The sequence below is a fragment of the Hyperoodon ampullatus genome (assembly GCF_949752795.1).
Source record: "Hyperoodon ampullatus genome assembly, chromosome: 12".
In the NCBI taxonomy this organism is placed as follows: Eukaryota; Metazoa; Chordata; class Mammalia; order Artiodactyla; family Ziphiidae; genus Hyperoodon; species Hyperoodon ampullatus.
The window spans coordinates 1,034,680-1,056,540 of NC_136925.1; the positions used below are offsets into that span (position 1 = coordinate 1,034,680).

The 21,861-nt window shown below is 39.3% G+C and overlaps 1 protein-coding gene across 5 annotated transcripts in view; it reads right to left on the bottom strand.

The window, feature by feature from the left end:
* Positions 1-21,861, bottom strand: part of DOP1A (DOP1 leucine zipper like protein A) — a gene marked incomplete at its 5' end in the record, with an annotated part of 94,783 nt that overhangs the window by 31,581 nt on the left and 41,341 nt on the right. For all 5 annotated transcript variants that reach the window (XM_079716762.1, XM_079716760.1, XM_079716761.1 and 2 more), the window contains 5 exons: positions 1,500-1,759; positions 3,160-3,260; positions 6,793-6,945; positions 8,042-8,316; positions 9,137-9,758. In XM_079716762.1, the coding sequence (XP_079572888.1) occupies positions 1,500-1,759; positions 3,160-3,260; positions 6,793-6,945; positions 8,042-8,316; positions 9,137-9,758 (1,411 nt within the window). The remainder of the gene's footprint in view (positions 1-1,499; positions 1,760-3,159; positions 3,261-6,792; positions 6,946-8,041; positions 8,317-9,136; positions 9,759-21,861) is intronic.

The window sequence follows — 21,861 nt, forward strand, 5'->3', positions numbered from 1 at the left end:
AATATATTAAAATAACTGAAATGTAGACTGAATAAGATTTTTAATTATTTTCATTACCTCCTTATATTTTCCTATTAAAATATTTATTAATATGCTAGGCTTTTTAAGTTAGAAAATTATGTAGATGACCATTAACTAGAATTTAATAGACAATTCAATACTAGAAGGCCTATTATTCAACTGAATCAAACAAAACAGCACATTTAACAGATAAAATATAAAACTTTGCCCTTATCCCCAAATACATCCTTTTAAAATCATTTAGTATATAGTTAGTATATAAATACATAATCTTCTTGATTTTAATAAAATTCAACAAGCATTTATGAATTATCTAGTTTGAGTAAGGCCCTAAACCAGGACAGGAGGGTGAGGTAAGGAAAAGACATCACTGTTCTAAGAAGTTTAAAACTAGCAGGGCATCACAAACATCCATTTCGGTACTTTTGGGGGGACATTCTTTTAGAGAGGCTTAGTTCCATGCAAGCAGTGCAAAATCAGATGCTTCAAATTTAGGAAAAGCATCATGACACCACAGGTGAGGTCTGAGAATGATCTCAGAGGACAGATGAGAATTCAGCTGACAGGCAGGAACTATGGCAGGCAAAGCGCTAACACAAGAGTTCTGGCAATAAGCAGGGTAGAGCATGCTCTTAGAAGATTCAGGGGAAGCAGTGGAAAGGTAGTTAGAGAAAGGAACCAAGGATCTGTAGAAACACACTAAAGATGAAGTAGGAGCACGACAGTTTAGTTCTAGCTTCACCGCTTACCAGCTGTGGGACTTTGAGAAAGCCACAGCCTTCTAAGCATCAGCTTCTTGCTCGGTCAAATGACCTTTCATTACTGACCTCACAGGATTATTTGACAAGAGATACAAATGAAATATTGAGTCTTTTGTCCCTAAGGTATAAGCATCTAAGGGGGCGATTATCAGTGTATTACAGAGGGTATCATTTGACAATTTGTGAAGTGTGGACTTTATTCTAGCAATAGAGAATATTTATCAAACACTTACACTAGTCTCTGCACTAAACATGTCACAAACATTACTATATCTAACATTCACAATGAAGCCTTGAGAGGTGGGTATTATCATTCCTATTTTACAGATGAGGAAAATGACACATGAAATATAAAGTGCATTATAAGCTTACTAAAGATTCCCAGTGAAGCATCTACAGAGCTTTGCAGGGCCAGGATTATAAACTCTAAAGGTTATTTGTTAATACTGAAGAATGTTTTTGACCAGAGCTGGGCCGAGTCCTCCCTTGAAAGAAGCAACTGATAACAGAGATCCAAGTGCCCTATGATGGTCACTGATAAGGTACATACTGACACAGCCCACGTGAGCACTGCTAGTGCATGCGGAGGGGAGAAAATCAGCCCATGGAGAAATCCTCACGTTTGGTTCTCCTGACAATCACTGTTGTGTTCGGCTTTCATTTTATTTTAGTAATTTAATTCTAAATAAAGTTGTTCTACTTCCGTGTGATATTCACCATTATTGCAGGAAAAGTTTTGCATGAAATGCTTGTCACTCTCTTCTCCGGGATAACAGGGGGCCTTATTCCAATAACGTTCCGCTTGTACCCGCTGCACTGAAACCCTCTGAGTTTTGGGATGAAGCAAGAGCAATAGCAGTGGTTCCAAAACTCGTGCAATATCATGTCTTTGCAGGACTTGGTTCAGCCAGGCTTGTCCCACAGAGCTGGTGGAACCATCGAGACTGTTAAGGCTATCTAACATGATGAACAGTGACCTACAATAAACACCAATAATTAAAACAAAGAGCAAAATACCTATTTTAATGTTAACACTCTAATTTTTCTAAAATTAACACGACTATAAGTTGTGTTTCTTGCTTTGAATTAACTATTTTAAAGTAATCATACTTCAGAATAACTTTTGACCACAGTATTTTAATAATCTTAATCCCCAGTCTCAGTAGATACAATAAGAAAGGAGAAATAGTTTTTTCTCTTTTCTTGTGTTTCTTGAAATTTCACAAGCATACATTACTTTTAAAAGATAAACACTAAAAAACAGAAAAAAAACCCTTAGACAATTAGTCTTGTTTTAGCAACATATTACTGCTCACATCACCAAATACTGACCCGTCTGCAAGTCAACACTACTTTCACGTTGGTCTGTGCCCCTCTGCTCCCACTCTCTTTACCAGTTGAAGCGATGTGCTTAATTCAAGGAAAGACCTTCTGTGAAAGGTGTGGAGGTATAGTTTGGAATCAGACAACCCAAGATTCAAATCTGGGCCATCCACTTCACCTCGTGTATAACGATCTTGGGCAAATGACTTAACTTCACTGGGGCCTTCACTGCCTCACATGATGAGGACAGGCGGTCATTAAATTACAGATGATATTTGTAAAGTACCTAGGCCCAGGGCCCAGTTCATTACAGGGGTTCAACAGCAGACCGTTTTAAAATGGTGATGCTGCGTGAAAAACCACCAGCTGAAATAACATATAGTAGAGTCCACCTCTGATCCTGAGTGGGGCTTGAGCGTAGTTAGATTTGGGGCCACCTCTAAGAGACTTGCTGGTGAGACTGCTATCTATGCCAATGTATGTAAATTCACCTATAAATGGCATCTCCTTGGAAGTTACTGCAAATCTCGTATTTGGGGTATGGGTCATTTACGTAGTCTAGACAAACTCTCAGGCAGTTAACTACAGATTTTTTTAATCCATGGAAGTGGATTGTCAGTATTTTTGCTGTAGATTTTAATAAGTCTGGTTCAGGCAGAAGACTGAGAATGATTACTAGAGAAACACTTATACAATCTACTGTTTATATGAAATTTCACTGAATGTGAATATATATATAAACTCAGGAAGGCTGTATCTGTTGCTGTAACCCTGACACCTAGAATGGCTCCTGGCACATAGAAGTAACTTGATGAAGTCATCCAATGAAAGGAAGGGGCACTGGGTGCTCCAGAGCATGAAAGGTGAAAATCTGTTAGATAAATGAAAATGCCGTGCCTTTTATTACAGCTTAGATTTAAAAAAATAATTTATAAATTCTCTTTATAAAATCACAAGTTGCTCTCTCCTATCTCTGCTCTCTCTCCCCTACCAAATAGGCCAGGGGATTCAAGAAAAGAAACATTAAGATATCAGAATATAAAATGTAACCAACCTGTCAAAAGACCGTGCAAAAGATGAAGACTTATTTATATGGAGGTCCCTTGTTAGATGCCAAAGAACTGCAAATTTTGCATGTGCTTCCATCCTTATTTTCTGAGGATGAATGTGAGAGATTATTTTATTATCCTTTGAAGGCATTAAGTGATTTTAATATAAACAAAGTAGTTATTTAAGACAGTATTATGTTGTATTATGTTCAATGTTCACTCCAACACTCCAACACATGATGAAATAAGCTGTGTTTTTTATGGAAGTAGAAAAGTGGAAAATACTTAAATATATAAAGAAATATTAAACCTAAAGGATCAGCTCATGCTGCCACGTAAGTTATTATTTAGTTTAGGTAATCAGTTTACTAGATTATTTTATAACAGGGGATGGAAAAACCTAATAATGTGTATGTTATGATATTCTGAGTATAGGAAGCACTTTCCCCCTCATTTTAATATATAAATACACAGTAGTCAAAACCAATTTTATGGCACTATATACTTTGCTTTTGCTCCCAGAAATTACATGTTAATCCCAAATGAATTTATCATCACTTACAAAGTTGGTTTATTAGATTAAAAATTTTAAGGACCTAAAAAAATTATTTCTACAAGAAAAATATTACATCATTTTTGGGATTATTTGGAAAAGATTAACTGTTAAGATAACAATGGATAGAATAATGTAAAAATAAATTATTTAGAAAGACCAGTATTTGGTATTAGATAATGAAAATGTGTTAATGGAAATCACATAGAAATTGTTCTTGGATTAAAAGAATCAATATTGTGAAAATGACTATACTACCCAAAGCAATCTACAGATTCAATGTAATCCTTACCAAATTACCAATGGCATTTTTTACAGAACTAGAACAAAAAATCTTAAATTTTCATGGAGACACAAAAGACCCCAAATAGCCAAAGCAATCTTGAGGGGAAAAAAATGGAGCTGGAGGAATCAGACTCCCTGACTTCAGACTATACTACAAAGCTACAGTCATCAAGACAATATGGTACTGGCACAAAAACAGAAATATAGATCAATGGAACAGGATAGAAAGCCCAGAGATAAACTCACGCACCTATGGTCAACTAATCTATGAGAAAGGAGGCAAGGATATACAATGGAGAAAAGACAGCCTCTTCAATAAGTGGTGCTGGGAAAACTGGACAGCTACATGTAAAAGAATGAAATTAGAACACTCCCTAACACTATACACAAAAATAAACTCAAAATGGATTAAAGACCTAAATGTAAGACCAGACACTTTAAAACTCTTAGAGGAAAACACAGGAAGAACCCTCTATGACATAATTCACAACAAGATCTTTTTTGACCCACCTCCTAGAGGAATGGAAATTTAAAAAAAATAAACAAATGGGACCTAATGAAACTTAAAAGCTTTTGCACAGCAAAGGAAACTATAAACAAGATGAAAAGACAATACTCAGAATGGGAAATAATATTTTCAAACGAACCAACAGACAACGGATTAATCTCCAAAATATATAAACAGCTCATGCAGCTCAATATCAAAAAAACAAACAACCCCATCCAAAAATGGGCAGAAGACCTAAATGGACATCTCTCCAAAGAAGACATACAGACTTCCAAGAGGTATGTGAAAAGCTGCTCAACATCACTAATCATTAGAGAAATGCAAATCAAAACTACAATGAGGTATCACCTCGCACCGGTTAGAATGGGCATCATCAGAAAATCTACAAACAACAAATGCTGGAGAGGGTGTGGAGAAAATGGAAACCTCTTGCACTGTTGGTGGGAATGTAAACTGATACAGCCACTATGGAGAACAGTATGGTGGTTCCTTAAAAAACTAAAAATAGAATTACCACATGACCCAGCAATCCCACTACTGGGCATATACCCTGAGAAAACCATAATTCAAAAAGACACATGCACCCCAGTGTTCGCTGCAGCACTATTTACAATAGCCAGGTCATGGAAGCAACCTAAATGCCCACTGACAGACTAATGGATAAAGAAGATGTGGTACATATATACAATGGAATATTACTCAGCCATGAAAAGGAACGAAATTGGGTCATTTGTAGAGATGTGGATGGACTTAGAGACTGTCATACAGAGTGAAGTCAGTCAGAAAGAGAAAAACAAATATCATATATGAACGCATATATGTGGAATCTAGAAAAATGGTACAGATGAACCGGTTTGCAGGGCAGAAAGACAGACACAGATGTAGAGAACAAATGTATGGACACCAAGGGGGAAAGTGGCGGGGGGTGGTGGTGGTGGTGGGATGAATTGGGAGATTGGGATTGACATGTATACACTGATGTGTATAAAATGGATAACTCATAAGAACGTGCTGTATAAAAATAAATAAATAAAATTTAAAAAAAACAGAGAAAAAGAAATTGTAATATTACTAAAAATTTTATAGTCTTCCTCCAGCATTTGTGGAATCCTTCAAGTAAAAGACCCCTGAAATCGGGATTGCAACTGTCTAAACTGTTTGTGATAGGTTAGAGGAGTGCCTGCTTTTTCTGTGGGCCTAATAAATGTTTTTCCAGTGAAGCCTGAGTTTGTACATCAACCAATCGAAACATGTAAAAAAAAAAGTAAGTAATAACAGATAGGTTTTTTTCATGGATATATAATATCTTTATTCAGAGCTTAGTATTTCTTTAAAATGAAATGTTATACAAGTAAACAGGTATATAATTTGTCCTAGATTTATACTTAATATAAAGCAAATTACCACACTGAAATACAAGGCGCTCTATTTAAAATTTTCTGAACAATTCTGAAAGAATGTGTTGAAGTAAAATTAGAATTTTAACAGTTTTCTTGGAATAAACTTTTCAGTCCTCTCATTTACTCCTTCATTTGCCAGGACCCCCTGCCAAATGCTGCATTTACCCTACACAATGCCTTTTTGAACAAAACCCATTCAATCTCACTAGCATTGAGAACTTTTCAAAATGAGGGCAATCCACTTCTAAAAGCTGTTCAAAAAATCTTCTTAAAATTAATATTAGAGAGCAGATACAGGAAGACCACAGACTTCATTAAGTTACCCTGAACAGGTCAGTCAGAATGATCGTTCTAGCTTCTTCTCAGGCCCAGTCATGACTCAGCCATCTTTACTCTAACTGACATATGTATCACACTTCATATACATTAGGATACAAAATCCTTATTTTGGATATTTATTATAAGGCAAATCATATAATCTCACATACTAACACTCTATAGCTTATAAATGTCATTTCACATATATTAGTTAATGTATCTACCAGTTTCATAACTGAGGCCACCGAATACATCTTTAAACGACCCAAGAACTTGGACCACCAACAACTTTAATCATCACTCCCCACAGGTGGTATCCTGAACCAAGAAATAAACCCAGCATTTGATTTTGGGTTCCTTGATTTTTCATATTACTGATGCTTATGTAAAGAACTTTCCTCTAAAAAGAACAGAACACATGTATTTTAAAGATTTGATGATCACTGAATGAATTCATATTATCTCTTATTCAGATACTAGATGAAATAATTTTCCTAGAGTTTCCTTAATTTACCTTTTAGTATAATGCAAGCAGGAGGTAGGGTGGGCACAGGATAAGAAGAGAAGAATTTACCTTATCTTTATGGGTTAACTGCTGACTTATAACATCCTCACAGATGCTAGAAGAGGGAACCAAGTTATGTAATTGATAAAACAGTTCCACACTCTTCTGGTGGTGCTGAGGTGTCCCATCTCCCATCTGGTTCCACAATGTTAAAGCGACATGCTATAAAAAAAAGATGTAAAAGTCACAGTTACAAAATTGCAAATGGAAACTTATTTAACAGACATTTCCTATTAGGTACAAACAAGCCTCTGACTGCCAGACCTAGAAGGTCTTAATACTCATTATGCCACTGGAATGAGATTTAAAAGTGTAGCTTTCCGTCTGCTCACTTTCTGGTCCAGGCTTTTAGAACCTTTTATGATGGTCCTTTAATTATATTTATCTTAAACAGCAGATATGTAAACACTTTTTAAAGGGACGAGACCCCATTTCACTATTTTAGAGATGTTTAGTAAAGTGATGCTAGAATATGTTATCTTTAAGAGGATATAAATCCCACATTGAAGGCAATTTAACGTTTACAGTTATATGCTGCAAAGTGAAATATAATTCATAGTTCAAATATGCAAACTACTTAAAACATACAAAATAGGTTGTATGTATTTCAGTGCCACATGTGTTAACACAGCACTTGATGATCTATGACAGCATTAATAAAAATGCAACAATCATCAGGGTTCACCACAACATTGTAGAAGCCAGCTCTGACCTAGCAGGAGGAGCTATCTGGAGGGGCACAATAACTTGAAATTACATTAAAATTAAAAAAAAATTTTATATATAAATAATCTACCTGCTTAAGTCAAATATACTTGATGTTCTTTCTATGTAGAGGATATCATATGTACTGTTGTGATAGAGATCAAAGACTGCATTTTTTTTTTTGAATGACATCATGCATCACAAATGATCATCAGACAATTCAGAGTCAGAAAACTTTTTCTGGGTGTTTTGGAGAGCAGAGGTTGCACTCTACGGAAAGCAAAAGTGTCACAACCACTTTATCTGGAAATACATTTTACTGTATAAATGAACTTTTCTCTTTACTCTAATACTCCCCATATCCTTATCTTTTCTCTCCTCACAAAACTGGGGAGAAGACTGGCCAAGCAGCACTGATCAAGTGTGGTGTCTTTTCCTATATGGTATGATATTCAGAGGTGTTTAATTAAGCCTGATTATCTTCTTTAAAATCTCTGCTACGCAAATTAGCTCAAGTATCATCTTAGTCATGAATGTATTTCTTAGAGCTCACCTTGAAAAATTCAGTCTTCTCAGCTATGTATCTCAGATTGCCTGGAGTGAGGGGAGGTCTAATAACCACAGCTACTCTTCCCTGGTTTGGACTTAAGGGTTGTGCAGGCTCCACACTGCTGATGTTTTCCCCAGTGACCATGGCCACCGACTGAGTCAATCCTACCAGATCCATTACTAGTGAAATCGCAGCACTCTGCACACTGCAATCACTTGCTTGGCTGCAAGCGGTCATCAGCGTCTGGAGCCACAGTGGAGGCTGAACGTGCTCCCAGTCTGAAACGAAAGCCGGAAGCCAACACAGTCCATCACACTGAACCTTGCACACACACTCTATCTTCCGAGTTAATTTCAAAACACAAAGCACTTCTACCAAATAACTTTAGGCCTTGCTTGGTGAACAAAACCATGGTTTCTCACTTAGAATAGAGCTTCAAGAAAATAAAGCAGCAAGAGGAATTCCATAAAATTTTTTTAGTATGTATTTTTCTTATATCAAGTCATACAACCTATCTTCTGTCCTAAAAAAAGTTTATTAATCAATTAACATTATGTAGTACTCACTGCACTATGTGTGTGTACTATATATGTGTGTGTGTGTGTGTGTGTGTGTGTATATATAAATAAAAATTTAAATGAAGGTAAACACATATGATGCTAGTCACAATAAAGGAAATCAGGAAATTTTCCAACATATCAATCTCCCCATAATGACAGTGTTTCATTGAAAAAAAATCTACAAATTAAAAGTTTTAAAAATTAAGAGGCTAAAAAAAATCCCAGTTTTAATATCTTAGTGTTCCTTAAAATAAAGGGTGAGGAGAGGGCTTCCCTGGTGGCACAGTGGTTGAGAGTCCGCCTGCCGATGCAGGGGACGCGGGTTCGTGCCCCGGTCCGGGAGGATCCCACATGCCGCTGAGCGGCTGGGCCCGTGAGCCATGGCCGCTGAGCCTGCATGTCCGGAGCCTGTGCTCCGCAACGGGAGAGGCCACAACAGTGAGAGGCCCGCGTACCAAAAAAAAAAAAAAAAAAAAGGTTGAGGGGAAAGCATGCCATAAAAAATATTTTTAAATAAATAAAACCAAGAGGACCTTACCAGTCTCTGATTTTTCAGAACGTAACTCTGAGGTATGGTTCCCCTCAGCAATGTAAATTGGGAAGCTGGAGCACTCCAGGAAGAGCTGACAAGCAGCAAGGAAGGCAGAAAGGTATTCTTTCGAAGTTTTTTGTTTACTTATGTTTCTCTCTTTTACACCACCATGGGAATCCCTGTCCCAGTCTGAAGTCTCTCCTAGCTCTCGACTAAGATCCCCTTGATGTTCTGTAGCCAAAGCCTGAGAGAAAGAGTTACTCTGAATGATGTAGAGGTTGATAAGTCTGGTGAGAAACTGCTGGACATACTCCAAGCAGCACTGCATTGCAGTTTTTTGGGCTGTCTTCCCACTTTGGGGTGCTGTCCCCTGAGTGACTATGGAAGGGGGCTGGATGATAGTTTCTTCAGATCCCACAGTGGAGGCGGTTTCTGTTTCAGAGGATGTGCTACCAATTGGGATGGCAGCTGCCTCCGGTCCCTCACTCAGTTCTCTGTCGATGTCATCAGTTCGGTCTGCTTGATACTGTATGAACTCAGTGAATCCACTCTCTGAGGAGCGACTACTTGGTGGATTTTCTCCATCTTCAAACACTTCAGTAGGATTTTCAAGAGAAACTGATAATACCTGGTAGAGTGTAAAAAGAGCAGAGGCTGAGTAACTAAATGTATTATGTTAGAAATTAAAATTAAAAAGTCACATTTTGAAAGAAGTCAGCTTTAGATTTGACTTATTCACAACCTAATTCACATTTCACAACTTAATCTATATATTTGGTTGAATCTTAAAAGAGTTTCTACAATTGATTCACATATCTATGCTAATAGGAAATACTGATACGGTTCTAATTAATATATTAATATAAAGCTATTCAATAAATATTTATTATTTGCTATATGCATAACTTAAGCTTAGGTTCTTGAGGACAAAATACATATATGTAAAACTCTCTAGGATCTATATACTTGTTTTCAAACTAATAATAATTTATACAATCTATTTCATGAAATCACTTTCCTAATGTCTAAACAATGCATGGAATGAGACACGTAAGGTTAAAAAAAATAACATTTTAAAAACTAGAAATAGGGGGACCTTCAAAATGGCAGAGAAGTCATGGAGATCACCTTCCTTCCCACAAATACATCAGAAATACATCTACATGTGGAACAACTCCTACAGAACACCTACTGAACGCTGGCAGAAGACCTCAGACCCCCCAAAAGGCAAGAAAATCCCCACATACCTGGGTAGGGCAAAAGAAAAAAGAATAAACAGAGACAAAAGGATAGGGATGGGACCTGCACCAGTGGGAGGGAGCCGTGAAGGAGGAAAGGTTTCCACACACTAGGAGCCCCTTCACGGGCAGAGACTGCGGGTGGCGGAGGGGGGAAGCTTCGGAGCCGCGGAGGAGAGCACAGCAACAGGGGTGCGGAGGGCAAAGCGGAGAGATTCCCGCACAGAGGATCGGTGCCGACCGCCACTCACCAGCCCGAGAGGCTTGTCTGCTCACCCGCCGGGGCGGGCGGGGCTGGGAGCTGAGGCTCGGGCTTCGGTCGGAGCGCAGGGAGAGGACTGGGGTTGGCGGCGTGAACACAGCCTGAAGGGGTTAGTGCGCCACGGCCAGCCGGGAGGGAGTCCGGGAAAAAGTCTGGAGCTGCCTAAGAGGCAAGAGACTTTTCCTTCCCTCTTTGTTTCCTGGTGCGCGAGGAGAGGGGATTCAGAGCGCTGCTTAAAGGGGCTCCAGAGACGGGCGCGAGCCACGGCTAACAGCGCGGACCCCAGAGACGGGCATGAGACGCTAAGGCTGCTCCTGCAGCCACCAAAAGCCTGTGTGCAAGCACAGGTCACAATCCATACCTCTCCTCCCGGGAGCCTCTGCAGCCCGCCACTGCCGGGGTCCCATGATCCAGGGACAACTTCCCCGGGAGAACACACGGCGCACCTCACGCTGGTGCAACGTCTCGCCGGCCTCCGCCGACGCACGCTCACCCTGCATTCTGTACCCCTCCCTCCCCCCAGCCTGAGTGAGCCAGAGCCCCCTAATCAGCGGCTCCTTTAACCCCGTCCTGTCTGAGCGAAGAACAGACGTCCTCCGGCGACCTACACGCAGAGGCGGGGCCGAATCCAAAGCTGAGCCCCGGGAGCTGTGCGAACAAAGAAGAGAAAGGGAAATCTCTCCCAGCAGCCTCAGGAGCAGCGAATTAAACCTCCACAATCAACTTGATGTACCTGCATCTCTGGAATACCTGAATAGACAACAAATCATCCCAAATTGAGGCGGTGGACTTTGGGAGCAACTATATAGACTTGGGGTTTGCTGTATCCGACTGACTGGTTTCTGGTTTTATGTTTATTTTATTTAAGTGTTTAGAACTTATTATCATTGGTAGATTTGTTTATTGATTTGGTTGCTCTCTTCCTTTTCTTTAAATATATATATATTTTTTTCTCTTTTTGTTAGTGTGTATGTGTATGCTTCTTTATGTGATTTTGTTTGTACAGATTTGCTTTTACCATTTGTCCTAGGGTTCTGTCTGTCCGTATTTTGTTTGTTTGTTTGTTTTAGTATAGTTCTTAGCACTTGTTATCATTGGTGGATTTGTTTTTTGGCTTGGTTGCTCTCTTCTCTTTTCCTTTTTTTCATTACTTTTGAATATTTTTATTAAAAATTTTTTTATTTTAATAACTTTATTTTATTATTATTCTTTCTTTCTTTTCTTTCTCCCTTTTCTTCTGAGCAGAGTGGCTGACAGGGTCTTAGCACTCCGGCCGAGTGTCAGGCCTGAGCCTCTAAGGTGGGAGAGCTGAGTTCAGGATGCTGGTCCACCAGAGACCTCCCAGCCCCACATAATATTAAACAGCGAAAGCTCTCCCAGAGATCTCCACCTCAACACTAAGACCCAGCTCCAAACAATGACCAGCAAGCTCCAGTGCTGGACACCCCATGCCAAACAACGAGCAAGACAGGAACACAACCCCACCCATTAGCAGAGAGGCTGCCTAAGATCATAATAAGGTCACAGACACCCCAAAACACACAACTGGATGTGGTCCTGCCAACCAGAAAGACAAGATCCAGCCTCATCCACCAGAACACAGGCACCAGTCCCCTCCACCAGGAAGCCTACACAACCCACAAAACCAACCCTACCCACTGGGGGTAGATACCAAAAAAAACCGGAACTATGAACCTGCAGCCTGAGAAAAGGAGACCCCAAACACAGTAAGTGAAGCAAAATAAGAAGACAGAGAAATACACAGCAGATGAAGGAGCAAGGTAAAAACCCACCAGACCGAACAAATGAAGAGGAAATAGGCAGTCTACCTGAAAAAGAATTCACAGTAATGATAGTAAAGATGATCCTAAATCTTGGAAACAGAATGGAGAAAATACAAGAAGCATTTAACAAGGACCTAGAAGAACTAAAGAACAAACAAACAATGATGAACAACACAAAAAATGAAATTAAAAATTCTCCAGAAGGAATCAATAGCAGAATAACTGAGGCAGAAGAACGGATAAGTGACCTGGAAGATAAAATAGTGGAAATAACTACTGCAGAGCAGAATAAAGAAAAAAGAATGAAAAGAATTGAGGACAGTCTCAGAGACCCCTGGCACAACATTAAACACACCAACATTCGAATTACAGGGGTCCTTGAAGAAGAAGAGAAAAAGAAAGGGACTAAGAAAATATTTGAAGAGATTATAGGTGAAAACTTCCCTGATATGGGAAAGGAAATAGTCAACCAAGTCCAGGAAGCACAGAGTCCCATACAGGATAAATCCAAGGAGAAACACGCCAAGACACATACTAATCAAACTATCAAAAATTAAATACAAAGAAAACATATTAAAAGCAGCAAGGGAAAAGCAACAAATAACACAGAAGGGAATCCCCATAAGGTAAACAGCTGATCTTTCAGCAGAAACTCTGCAAGCCTGAAGGGAGGGACATGACATATTTAAAGTGATGGAAGGGAAAAACGTACAACCAAGATTACTCTACCCAGCAAGGATCTCATTCAGATTTGATGGAGAAATTAAAACCTTCACAGACAAGCAAAAGCGAAGAGAATTCAGCACCACCAAACCAGCTTTAAAACAAATGCTAAAGGAACTTCTCTAGGCAGGAAACCAAAGAATAGGAAAAGAGCTACAATAACAAACCCAAAACAATTAAGAAAATGGTAATAGGAACATACATATCAATAATTACCTTAAATGTAAATGGATTAAATGCTCCAACTAAAAGAAACAGACTGGCTGAATTGATACAAAAACAAGACCCATATATATGCTGTCTACAAGAGACCCACTTCAGACCTAGGGACACATACAGACTGAAAGTGAGGGGACGGAAAAAGATATTCCATGCAAATGGAAATCAAAAGAAAGCTGGAGTAGCAATTCTCATATCAGACAAAATAGACTTTAAAACAAAGACTATTACAAGAGACAAAGAAGGACACTACATAATGATCAAGGGATCAATCCAAGAAGAAGATACAACAATTGTAAATATTTATGCACCAACACAGGAGCACCTCAGTACATAAGGCAAATGCTAACAGCCATAAAATGGGAAATCAAAAGTAACACATTCATTGTAGGGGACTTCAACACCCCACTTTCACCAATGTACAGATCATCCAAAATGAAAATAAGTAAGGAAACAAAAGCTTTAAATGATGCATTAAACAAGATGGATTTAATTGATATTTATAGGACATTCCATTCAAAAACAACAGAATACAATTTCTTCTCAAGTGCTCATGGAACATTCTCCAGGACAGATCATATCTTGGGTCACGAATCAAGCCTTGGTAAATATAAGAAAGTTGAAATCGTATCAAGTATCTTTTCTGACCACAACGATATGAGACTACATATCAATTACAGAAAAAAATCTGTAAAAAATACAAACACATGGAGGCTAAACAATATGCTACTAAATAACCAAGAGATCACTGAAGAAATCAAAGAGGAAATCAAAAAATACCTAGAAACAAATGACAATGAAAACACAATGACCCAAAACTTATGGGATGCAGCAAAAGCAGTTCTAAGAGGGAAGTTTATAGCAATACAGTCCTACCTTAAGAAACAAGAAACATCTCAAATAAATAACCTAAACTTACACCTAAAGCAATTAGAGAAAGAAGAACAAAAAACTCCCAAAGTTAGCAGAAGGAAAGAAATCATAAAGATCATATCAAAAATAAATGAAAAAGAAATGAAGGAAACAATAGCAAAGATCAATAAAACTAAAAGTTGGTTCTTTGAGAAGATAAACAAAATTGATAAACCATTAGCCAGACTCATCAAGAAAAAAAGGGAGAAGACTCAAATCAACAGAATTAGAAATGAAAAAGGAGAAGTAACAACTGACACTGCAGAAATACAAAAGATCATGAGAGATTACCACAGGCAACTCTATGCCAATAAAATGGACAACTGGAAGAAATGGACAAATTCTTAGAAATGCACAACCTTCCGAGACTGAACCAGGAAGAAATAAAAAATATAAACAGACCAATCACAAGCACTGAAATTGAGACTGTGATTAAAAAATCTTCCAGCAAACAGAAGCCCAGGACCAGATGGCTTCACAGGCTAATTCTATCAAATATTTACAGAAGAGCTAATACCTATCCTTCTCAAACTCTTCCAAAATATAGCAGAGAGAGGAACAGTCTCAAACTCATTCTACAAGGCCACTATCACCTTGATACCAAAACCAGACAAGGATGTCACAAAGAAAGAAAACTACAGGCCAACATCACTGATGAACATACATGCAAAAATCCAACAAAATACGAGCAACCAGAATGCAACAGCATATTAAAAGGATCATACACCATGATCAAGTGGGGTTTATCCCAGGAATGCAAGGATTCTTCAATATATGCAAATCAATCAATGTGATATATCATATTAACAAAATGAAGGATAAAAACCATATGATGATCTCAATAGATGCAGAAAAAGCTTTTGACAAAATGCAACACCCATTTCTGATAAAAACCCTGCAGAAAATAGGCATAGAGGGAATTTATCTCAACATAATAAAGGCCATATATGACAAACCCACAGCCAACAGTGTTCTCAATGGTGAAAAACTGAAACCATTTCTACTAAGATTAGGAGCAAGACAAGGTTGCCCACTCTCACCACTCTTATTCAACATAGTTTTGGAAGTTTTAGCCACAGAAATCAGAGAAGAAAAAGAAATAAAAGGAATCCAAATCAGAATAGAAGAAGTAAAACTGTCACTATTTGCAGATGACATGATAGTATACATAGAGAATCCTAAAGATGCTACCAGAAAACTACTAGAGCTAACCAATGAATTTGGTAAGGTAGCAGGATACAAAATTAATGCACAGAAATCTCTTGCATTCCTATACACTAATGATGAAAAATGTGAAAGAGAAATTACGGAAACACTCCCATTTACCACTGCAACAAAAAGAATAAAATACCTAGGAACAAACCTACCTAAGGAGACAAAAGACTCATAAACAGAAAACTATAAGACACTGATGAAAGAAATTAAAGATACAAACAGATGGAGAGATATACCATGGTCTTGGATTAGAAGAATCAACATTGTGAAAATGACTATACTACCCAAAGCAATCTACAGATTCAGTGTAATCCCTATCAAACTACCACTGGCATTTTTCACAGAAGTGGAACAAAAAATTTCACAATTTGTATGGGAACACAAAAGACCCTGAACAGCCAAAGCAATCTTGAGAAAGAAAAACGGAGCTGGAGGAATCAGGCTCCTGGACTTCAGACTATACTACGAAGCTACAGTAATCAAGACAGTATACTACTGGCACAAAATAGATCAATGGAACGGGATAGAAAGCGCAGAGGTAAACCCGTGCACATATGGTCACCTTATCTTTGATAAAGGAGGCAAGAATATACAATAGAGAAAAGATAGCCTCTTCAATAAGTGGTGCTGGGAAAAGTGGACAGCTATATGTAAAAGAATGAAATTAGAACACTCCCTAACACCATACACAAAAATAAAGTCAAAATGGATTAAAGACCTTAATGTAAGGCCAGACACTATCAAAATCTTAGAGGAAAGCATAGGCAGAACACTCTATGACATAAATCACAGCAAGATCCTTTTTGACCCACCTCCTAGAGAAATGGAAATAAAAACAAAAATAAACAAATGGGACCTAATGAAACTTAAAAGCTTTTTCACAGCAAAGGAAACCATAAACAAGACAAAAGACAACCCTTAGAGTGGTAGAAAATATTTGCAAAATGAATCAAAGGACAAAGGATTAATCTCTAAAATTTACAAGCAGCTCATGCAGCTCAATATCAAAAAAACAAACAACCCAATCCAAAAATGGGCAGAAGACCTAAAGAGACATTTCTCCAAAGAAGATATACAGATTGCCAACAAACACATGAAAGGATGCTCAACATCACTAATCATTAGAGAAATGCAAATCAAAACCACAATGAGGTATCACCTCACACCAGTCAGAATGGCCATCACCAAAAAATGTACAAACAATACATGCCGGAGAGGGTGTGGAGAAAAGGGAACCCTCTTGCACTGTTGGTGGGAATGTAAATGGATACAGCCACCATGGAGAACAGTATGGAGGTTCCTTAAAAAACTAAAAATAGAACTACCATATGACTCAGCAATCCCACTACTGGGCATATACCCTGAGAAAATCATAATTCAAAAACAGTCATGTACCACAATGTTCATTGCAGCACTATTTACAATAGCTAGGTCATGGATGCAACCTAAGTGTCCACTGACAGATGAATAGTTAAAGAAGATGTGGCACATATATACAATGGACGGTTACTCAGCCATAAGAAGAAACGAAATTGAGTTATTTGTAGTGAGGTGGATGGACCTAGAGTCTGTCATACAGAGTGAAGTAAGTCAGAAAGAGAAAAACAAATACCGTATGCTAACACATATATATGGTATCTAAAAAAAAAAAACAAAAAACTGGTTGTGAAGAACCTAGGGGCAGGACAGGAATAAAGACACAGATGTAGAGAACAGACTTGAGGACACGGGGAGGGGGAAGGGTAAGCTGGGATGAAGTGAGAGAGTGGCATGGACATCTATACACTACCAAATGTAAAATAGATACCTAGTGGGAAGCAGCCACATAGCACAGGGAGATCAGCTCCGTGCTTTGTGACCACCTAGAGGGTGGGATAGGGAGGGTGGGAGGGAGACGCAAGTGGGAGGAGAAATGGGGATACATGTATATGTATAGCTGATTCACTCTGTTATACAGCAGAAAGTAACACACCACTGTAAAACAATGATACTCCAATAAAGATGCTAAAACAAAAACAAAAATAAAAACTAGAAATAAAATCTAATAAGTCTTCTATTTGGGACCGAATGAAGTGAAATTTCTTTCTGAAATATATAAAGTACTATTTAAGTGTTTGCTATTAAGCTTCCATTCTTCCAACAAGCAGTTACTGAACCGACATTATTTCCCACATTAGGTATTTGGAACAAAAGGAACTGTTTATAATCTAGAGGAGAAGAGACAATTACAGTATAAAGAAAAAATGAACTAGCTACTGAAGTAGAATAACTTCATCAAGAGCCGGAGGAAGATGGCGGAAGAGTAAGACGCGGAGATCACCTTCCTCCCCACAGATACATCAGAAATTCATCTACACGTGGAACAACTCCAACAGAACACCTACTGAACGCTGACAGAAGACCTCAGACCCCCCAAAAGGCAAGAAACTCCCCACATACCTGGGTAGGTCAAAAGAAAAAAAGAATAAACAGAGACAATAGGATATGGACGGGACCTGCACCAGTGGGAGGGAGCCGTGAAGGAGGGAAGGTTTCTACACACTACAAGCCCCTTCGCGGGCGGAGACTGCAGGTGGCGGAGGGGGAAAGCTTCGGAGTAGCGGAGGAGAGCACAGCAACAGGGGTGTGGAGGGCAAAGCAGAGAGATTTTGGCACAGAGGATCGGTGCCCTCAGGCACACACCAGCCCGAGAGACTTGTCTGCTCGGCCGCCAGGGCGGGCGGGGCTGGGAGCTGAGGCTCGGGTATCGGCTTTCAGTCGGAGCGCAGGGAGAGGTCTGGGGCTGGCGGCAGGAAGAGACCGTGAAGGGGTTAGTGCTAGCCCGGAGGGAGTCCGGGGAAAGGGTCTGGAGCTACCGGAGAGGCAAGAGACTTTTTTCCCTTTTGTTGCCTGGTGCGCGAGGAGAGGGCATTCCCCTCCCTCCCCTCTGCCTGAGTGAGCCAGAGCCCCCGAATCAGCGGCTCCTTTAAACCCGTCCTGTCTGAGCGAAGAACGGACGCCCTCCGGCGACCTACGCGCAGAGGCGGGGCCAGGTCCAAGGCTGAGACCCGGGAGCTGTGAGAGCAGAGACAGGGAAATCTCTCTGTGCAGCCTCCGAGGCAGCGGATTAAAGCTCCACGGTCCATTTGATGTGCCCTGCGTCTGTGGAGTGTATGAATGGACAGCGAATCATCCCAAATTGAGGAAGTGGACCTTGAGGACAAGATTTAAGACTTTCCCCCCTTTTTTTTTCCTCTTTTTACAACGAATTATCTCAAATTAAGGAGGTGGACTTAGCAAGATTTCAGACTTTTCGCCCTTTTCCTCTTTTTACAACGAATTATCCCAAATCGAGGAGGTGGACTTGGAGAGCAAGATTTTTGATTTTTCCCCCTGCTCTCTTTTTGTGAATGTGTATGTGTAATCTTCTGTGTAAGATTCTCTCTGTATAGCTTTGCTTCCACCATATGTCCCAGGGTTCTTTCGGTCCGTGTTTTTTTTTCAATAATTACTTTTTAATTTTAATAACGCTACTATATTTCATACTTTATTCTATTTTACTTTACCTGCTCTTTCTTTTTTTCCTCCCTTCCCTTCCTCCCTCCCTCCCTCCGCTCCTCCTTTCCTTCTTTCTTTTTCTTTCCTCCATCCCTCCCTCCCTCCCACCCTTCTTCTTTCCACTTTCTTTTTCTTTCCTTCCTCCCTCCCTCCCTCCCTACTGTCTTTCTTTCTTTCTTTCCTTCCTCCCTCCCTCCCTCTCTTCTTCCATTCACTCTTCCTTTTGCTTTCATTCCTCCCTCCCTCCCTCCTTTCTTTCCTTTCTTTCCATCCTTCCTCCCTCCCTCCTTTCTTTCTTTCTTCCTTCCTTCCTTCCTTACTTCCCTTCTTCCTTTCTTTCAATCTCTCTTTCTTTCTTCTACTAATTATTTCTTTCTACTTTTTCTCACTGTTATTCTGAGCCGGGTGGATGAAAGGCTCTTGGTGCTGCAGCCAGGAGTTAGTGCTGTGCCTCTGAAGTGGGAGAGCCAACTTCAGGACACGGGTCCACAAGAGACCTCCCAGCTCCACATAATATCAAGCAGCGAAAATCTCCCAGGGATCTCCATCTCAACACCAGCACCCAGCTTCAGTCAACGACCAGCAAGCTACAGTGCTGGTCACCCTATGCCAAGCAACTAGCAAGGCAGGAACACAACCCCACCCATTAGCAGAGAGGATACCTAAAAACATAATAAGGCCACAGGCACCCCAAAACACACCACCAGACGTGGACCTGTCCACCAGAAAGACAAGATCGAGCTTCAACCACCAGAACACAGGCATTAGTCCCCCCCACCAGGAAGCCTACACAACCTACTGAAACAACCTTAGCCACGGGGGACAGACACCAAAAACAACGGGAACTACGAATCTGCAGCCTGCAAAAAGGAGACCCCAAACACAGTAACATAAGCAAAATGAGAAAGCAGAAAAACACACAGCAGGTGAAGGAGCAAGATAAAAACCTACCAGACCTAACAAATGAAGAGGTAATAGGCAGTCTACCTGAAAAAGAATTCAGAATAATGATAGTAAAGCTGATCCAAGATTCTATTTCCCAGATCCAAAATCTTGGAAATAGAATAGACAATATGCAAGAAACAGTTAACAAGGACCTAGAAGAACTAAAGATGAATCAAGCATCGATTAAAAACACAATAAATGAAATGAAAAATACTCTAGATGGGATCAATAGCAGAATAACTGAGGCAGAAGAGCGGATAAGTGAGGTGCAAGATAAAATAGTGGAAATAACTGATGCAGAGAAAAATAAAGAAAAAAGAATGAAAAGAACAGAGGACAGTCTCAGAGACCTCTGGGACAACATTAAACGCACCAACATTCGAATTATAGGGGTTCCAGAAGAAGAAGAGAAAAAGAAAGGGACTGAGAAAATATTTGAAGAGATTATAGTTGAAAACTTCCCTAATATGGGAAAGGAAATAGTTAATCAAGTCCAGGAGGCACAGAGAGTCCCATACAGAATAAATCCAAGGAGAAATACGCCAAGACACATATTAATCAAACTGTCAAAAATTAAACACAAAGAAATCATATTAAAAGCAGCAAGGGAAAAACAACAAATAACACACAAGGGAATCCCCATCAGGATAACAGCTGATCTCTCAGCAGAAACTCTACAAGCCAGAAGGGAGTGGCAGGACATAATTAAAGTGATGAAGGAGAGAAACCTGCAACCAAGATTACTCTACCCAGCAAGGATCTCATTCAGATTTGATGGAGAAATTAAAACGTTTACAGACAAGCAAAAGCTGAGAGAGTTCAGCACCACCAAACCAGCTTTACAACAAATGCTAAAGGAACTTCTCTAGGCAAGAAACACAACAGAAGGACTATACCTACAATAACGAACCCAAAGCCATTAAGGAAATGGGAATAGGAACATACATATCAATAATTACCTTAAATGTAAATGGACTAAATGCTCCCACCAAAAGACACAGAGTGGCTGAATGGATACAAAAACAAGACCCATATATATGCTGTCTACAAGAGACCCACTTCAGACCTAGAGACACATACAGATTGAAAGTAAGGGGATGGAAAAAGATATTCCATGCAAATGGAAATCAAAAGAAAGCTGGAGTAGCAATTCTTATATCAGACAAAATAGACTTTAAAATAAAGACTATTAGAAGAGACAAAGAAGGACACTACATAACGATAAAGGGATCGATCCAAGAAGAAGATATAACAATTGTAAATATTTATGCACCCAACATAGGAGCACCTCAATACATAAGGCAAATACTAACAGCCATAAAAGGGGAAATCGACAGTAACACAATCATAGTAGGGGACTTTAACACCCCACTTTCACCAATGGACAGATCATCCAAAATGAAAATAAATAAGGAAACACAAGCTTTAAATGATACATTAAACAAGATGGACTTAATTGATATTTATAGGACATTCCACCCAAAAACAACAGAATACACATTTTTCTCAAGTGCTCATGGAACATTCTCCAGGATAGATCATATCTTGGGTCACAAATCAAGCCTTGGTAAATTTAAGAAAATTGAAATTGTATCAAGTATCTTTTCCGACCACAATGCTATGAGACTAGACATCAATTACAGGAAAAGATCTGTAAAAAATACAAACACATGGAGGCTAAACAATACACTACTCAATAATGAAGTGATCACTGAAGAAATCAAAGAGGAAATTAAGAAATACTTAGAAACAAATGACAATGGAGACACGACGACCCAAAACCTATGGGACGCAGCAAAAGCAGTTCTAAGGGGGAAGTTTATAGCAATACAATCCCACCTTAAGAAACAGGAAACATTTCGAGTAAACAACCTGACCCTGCACCTAAAGCAATTA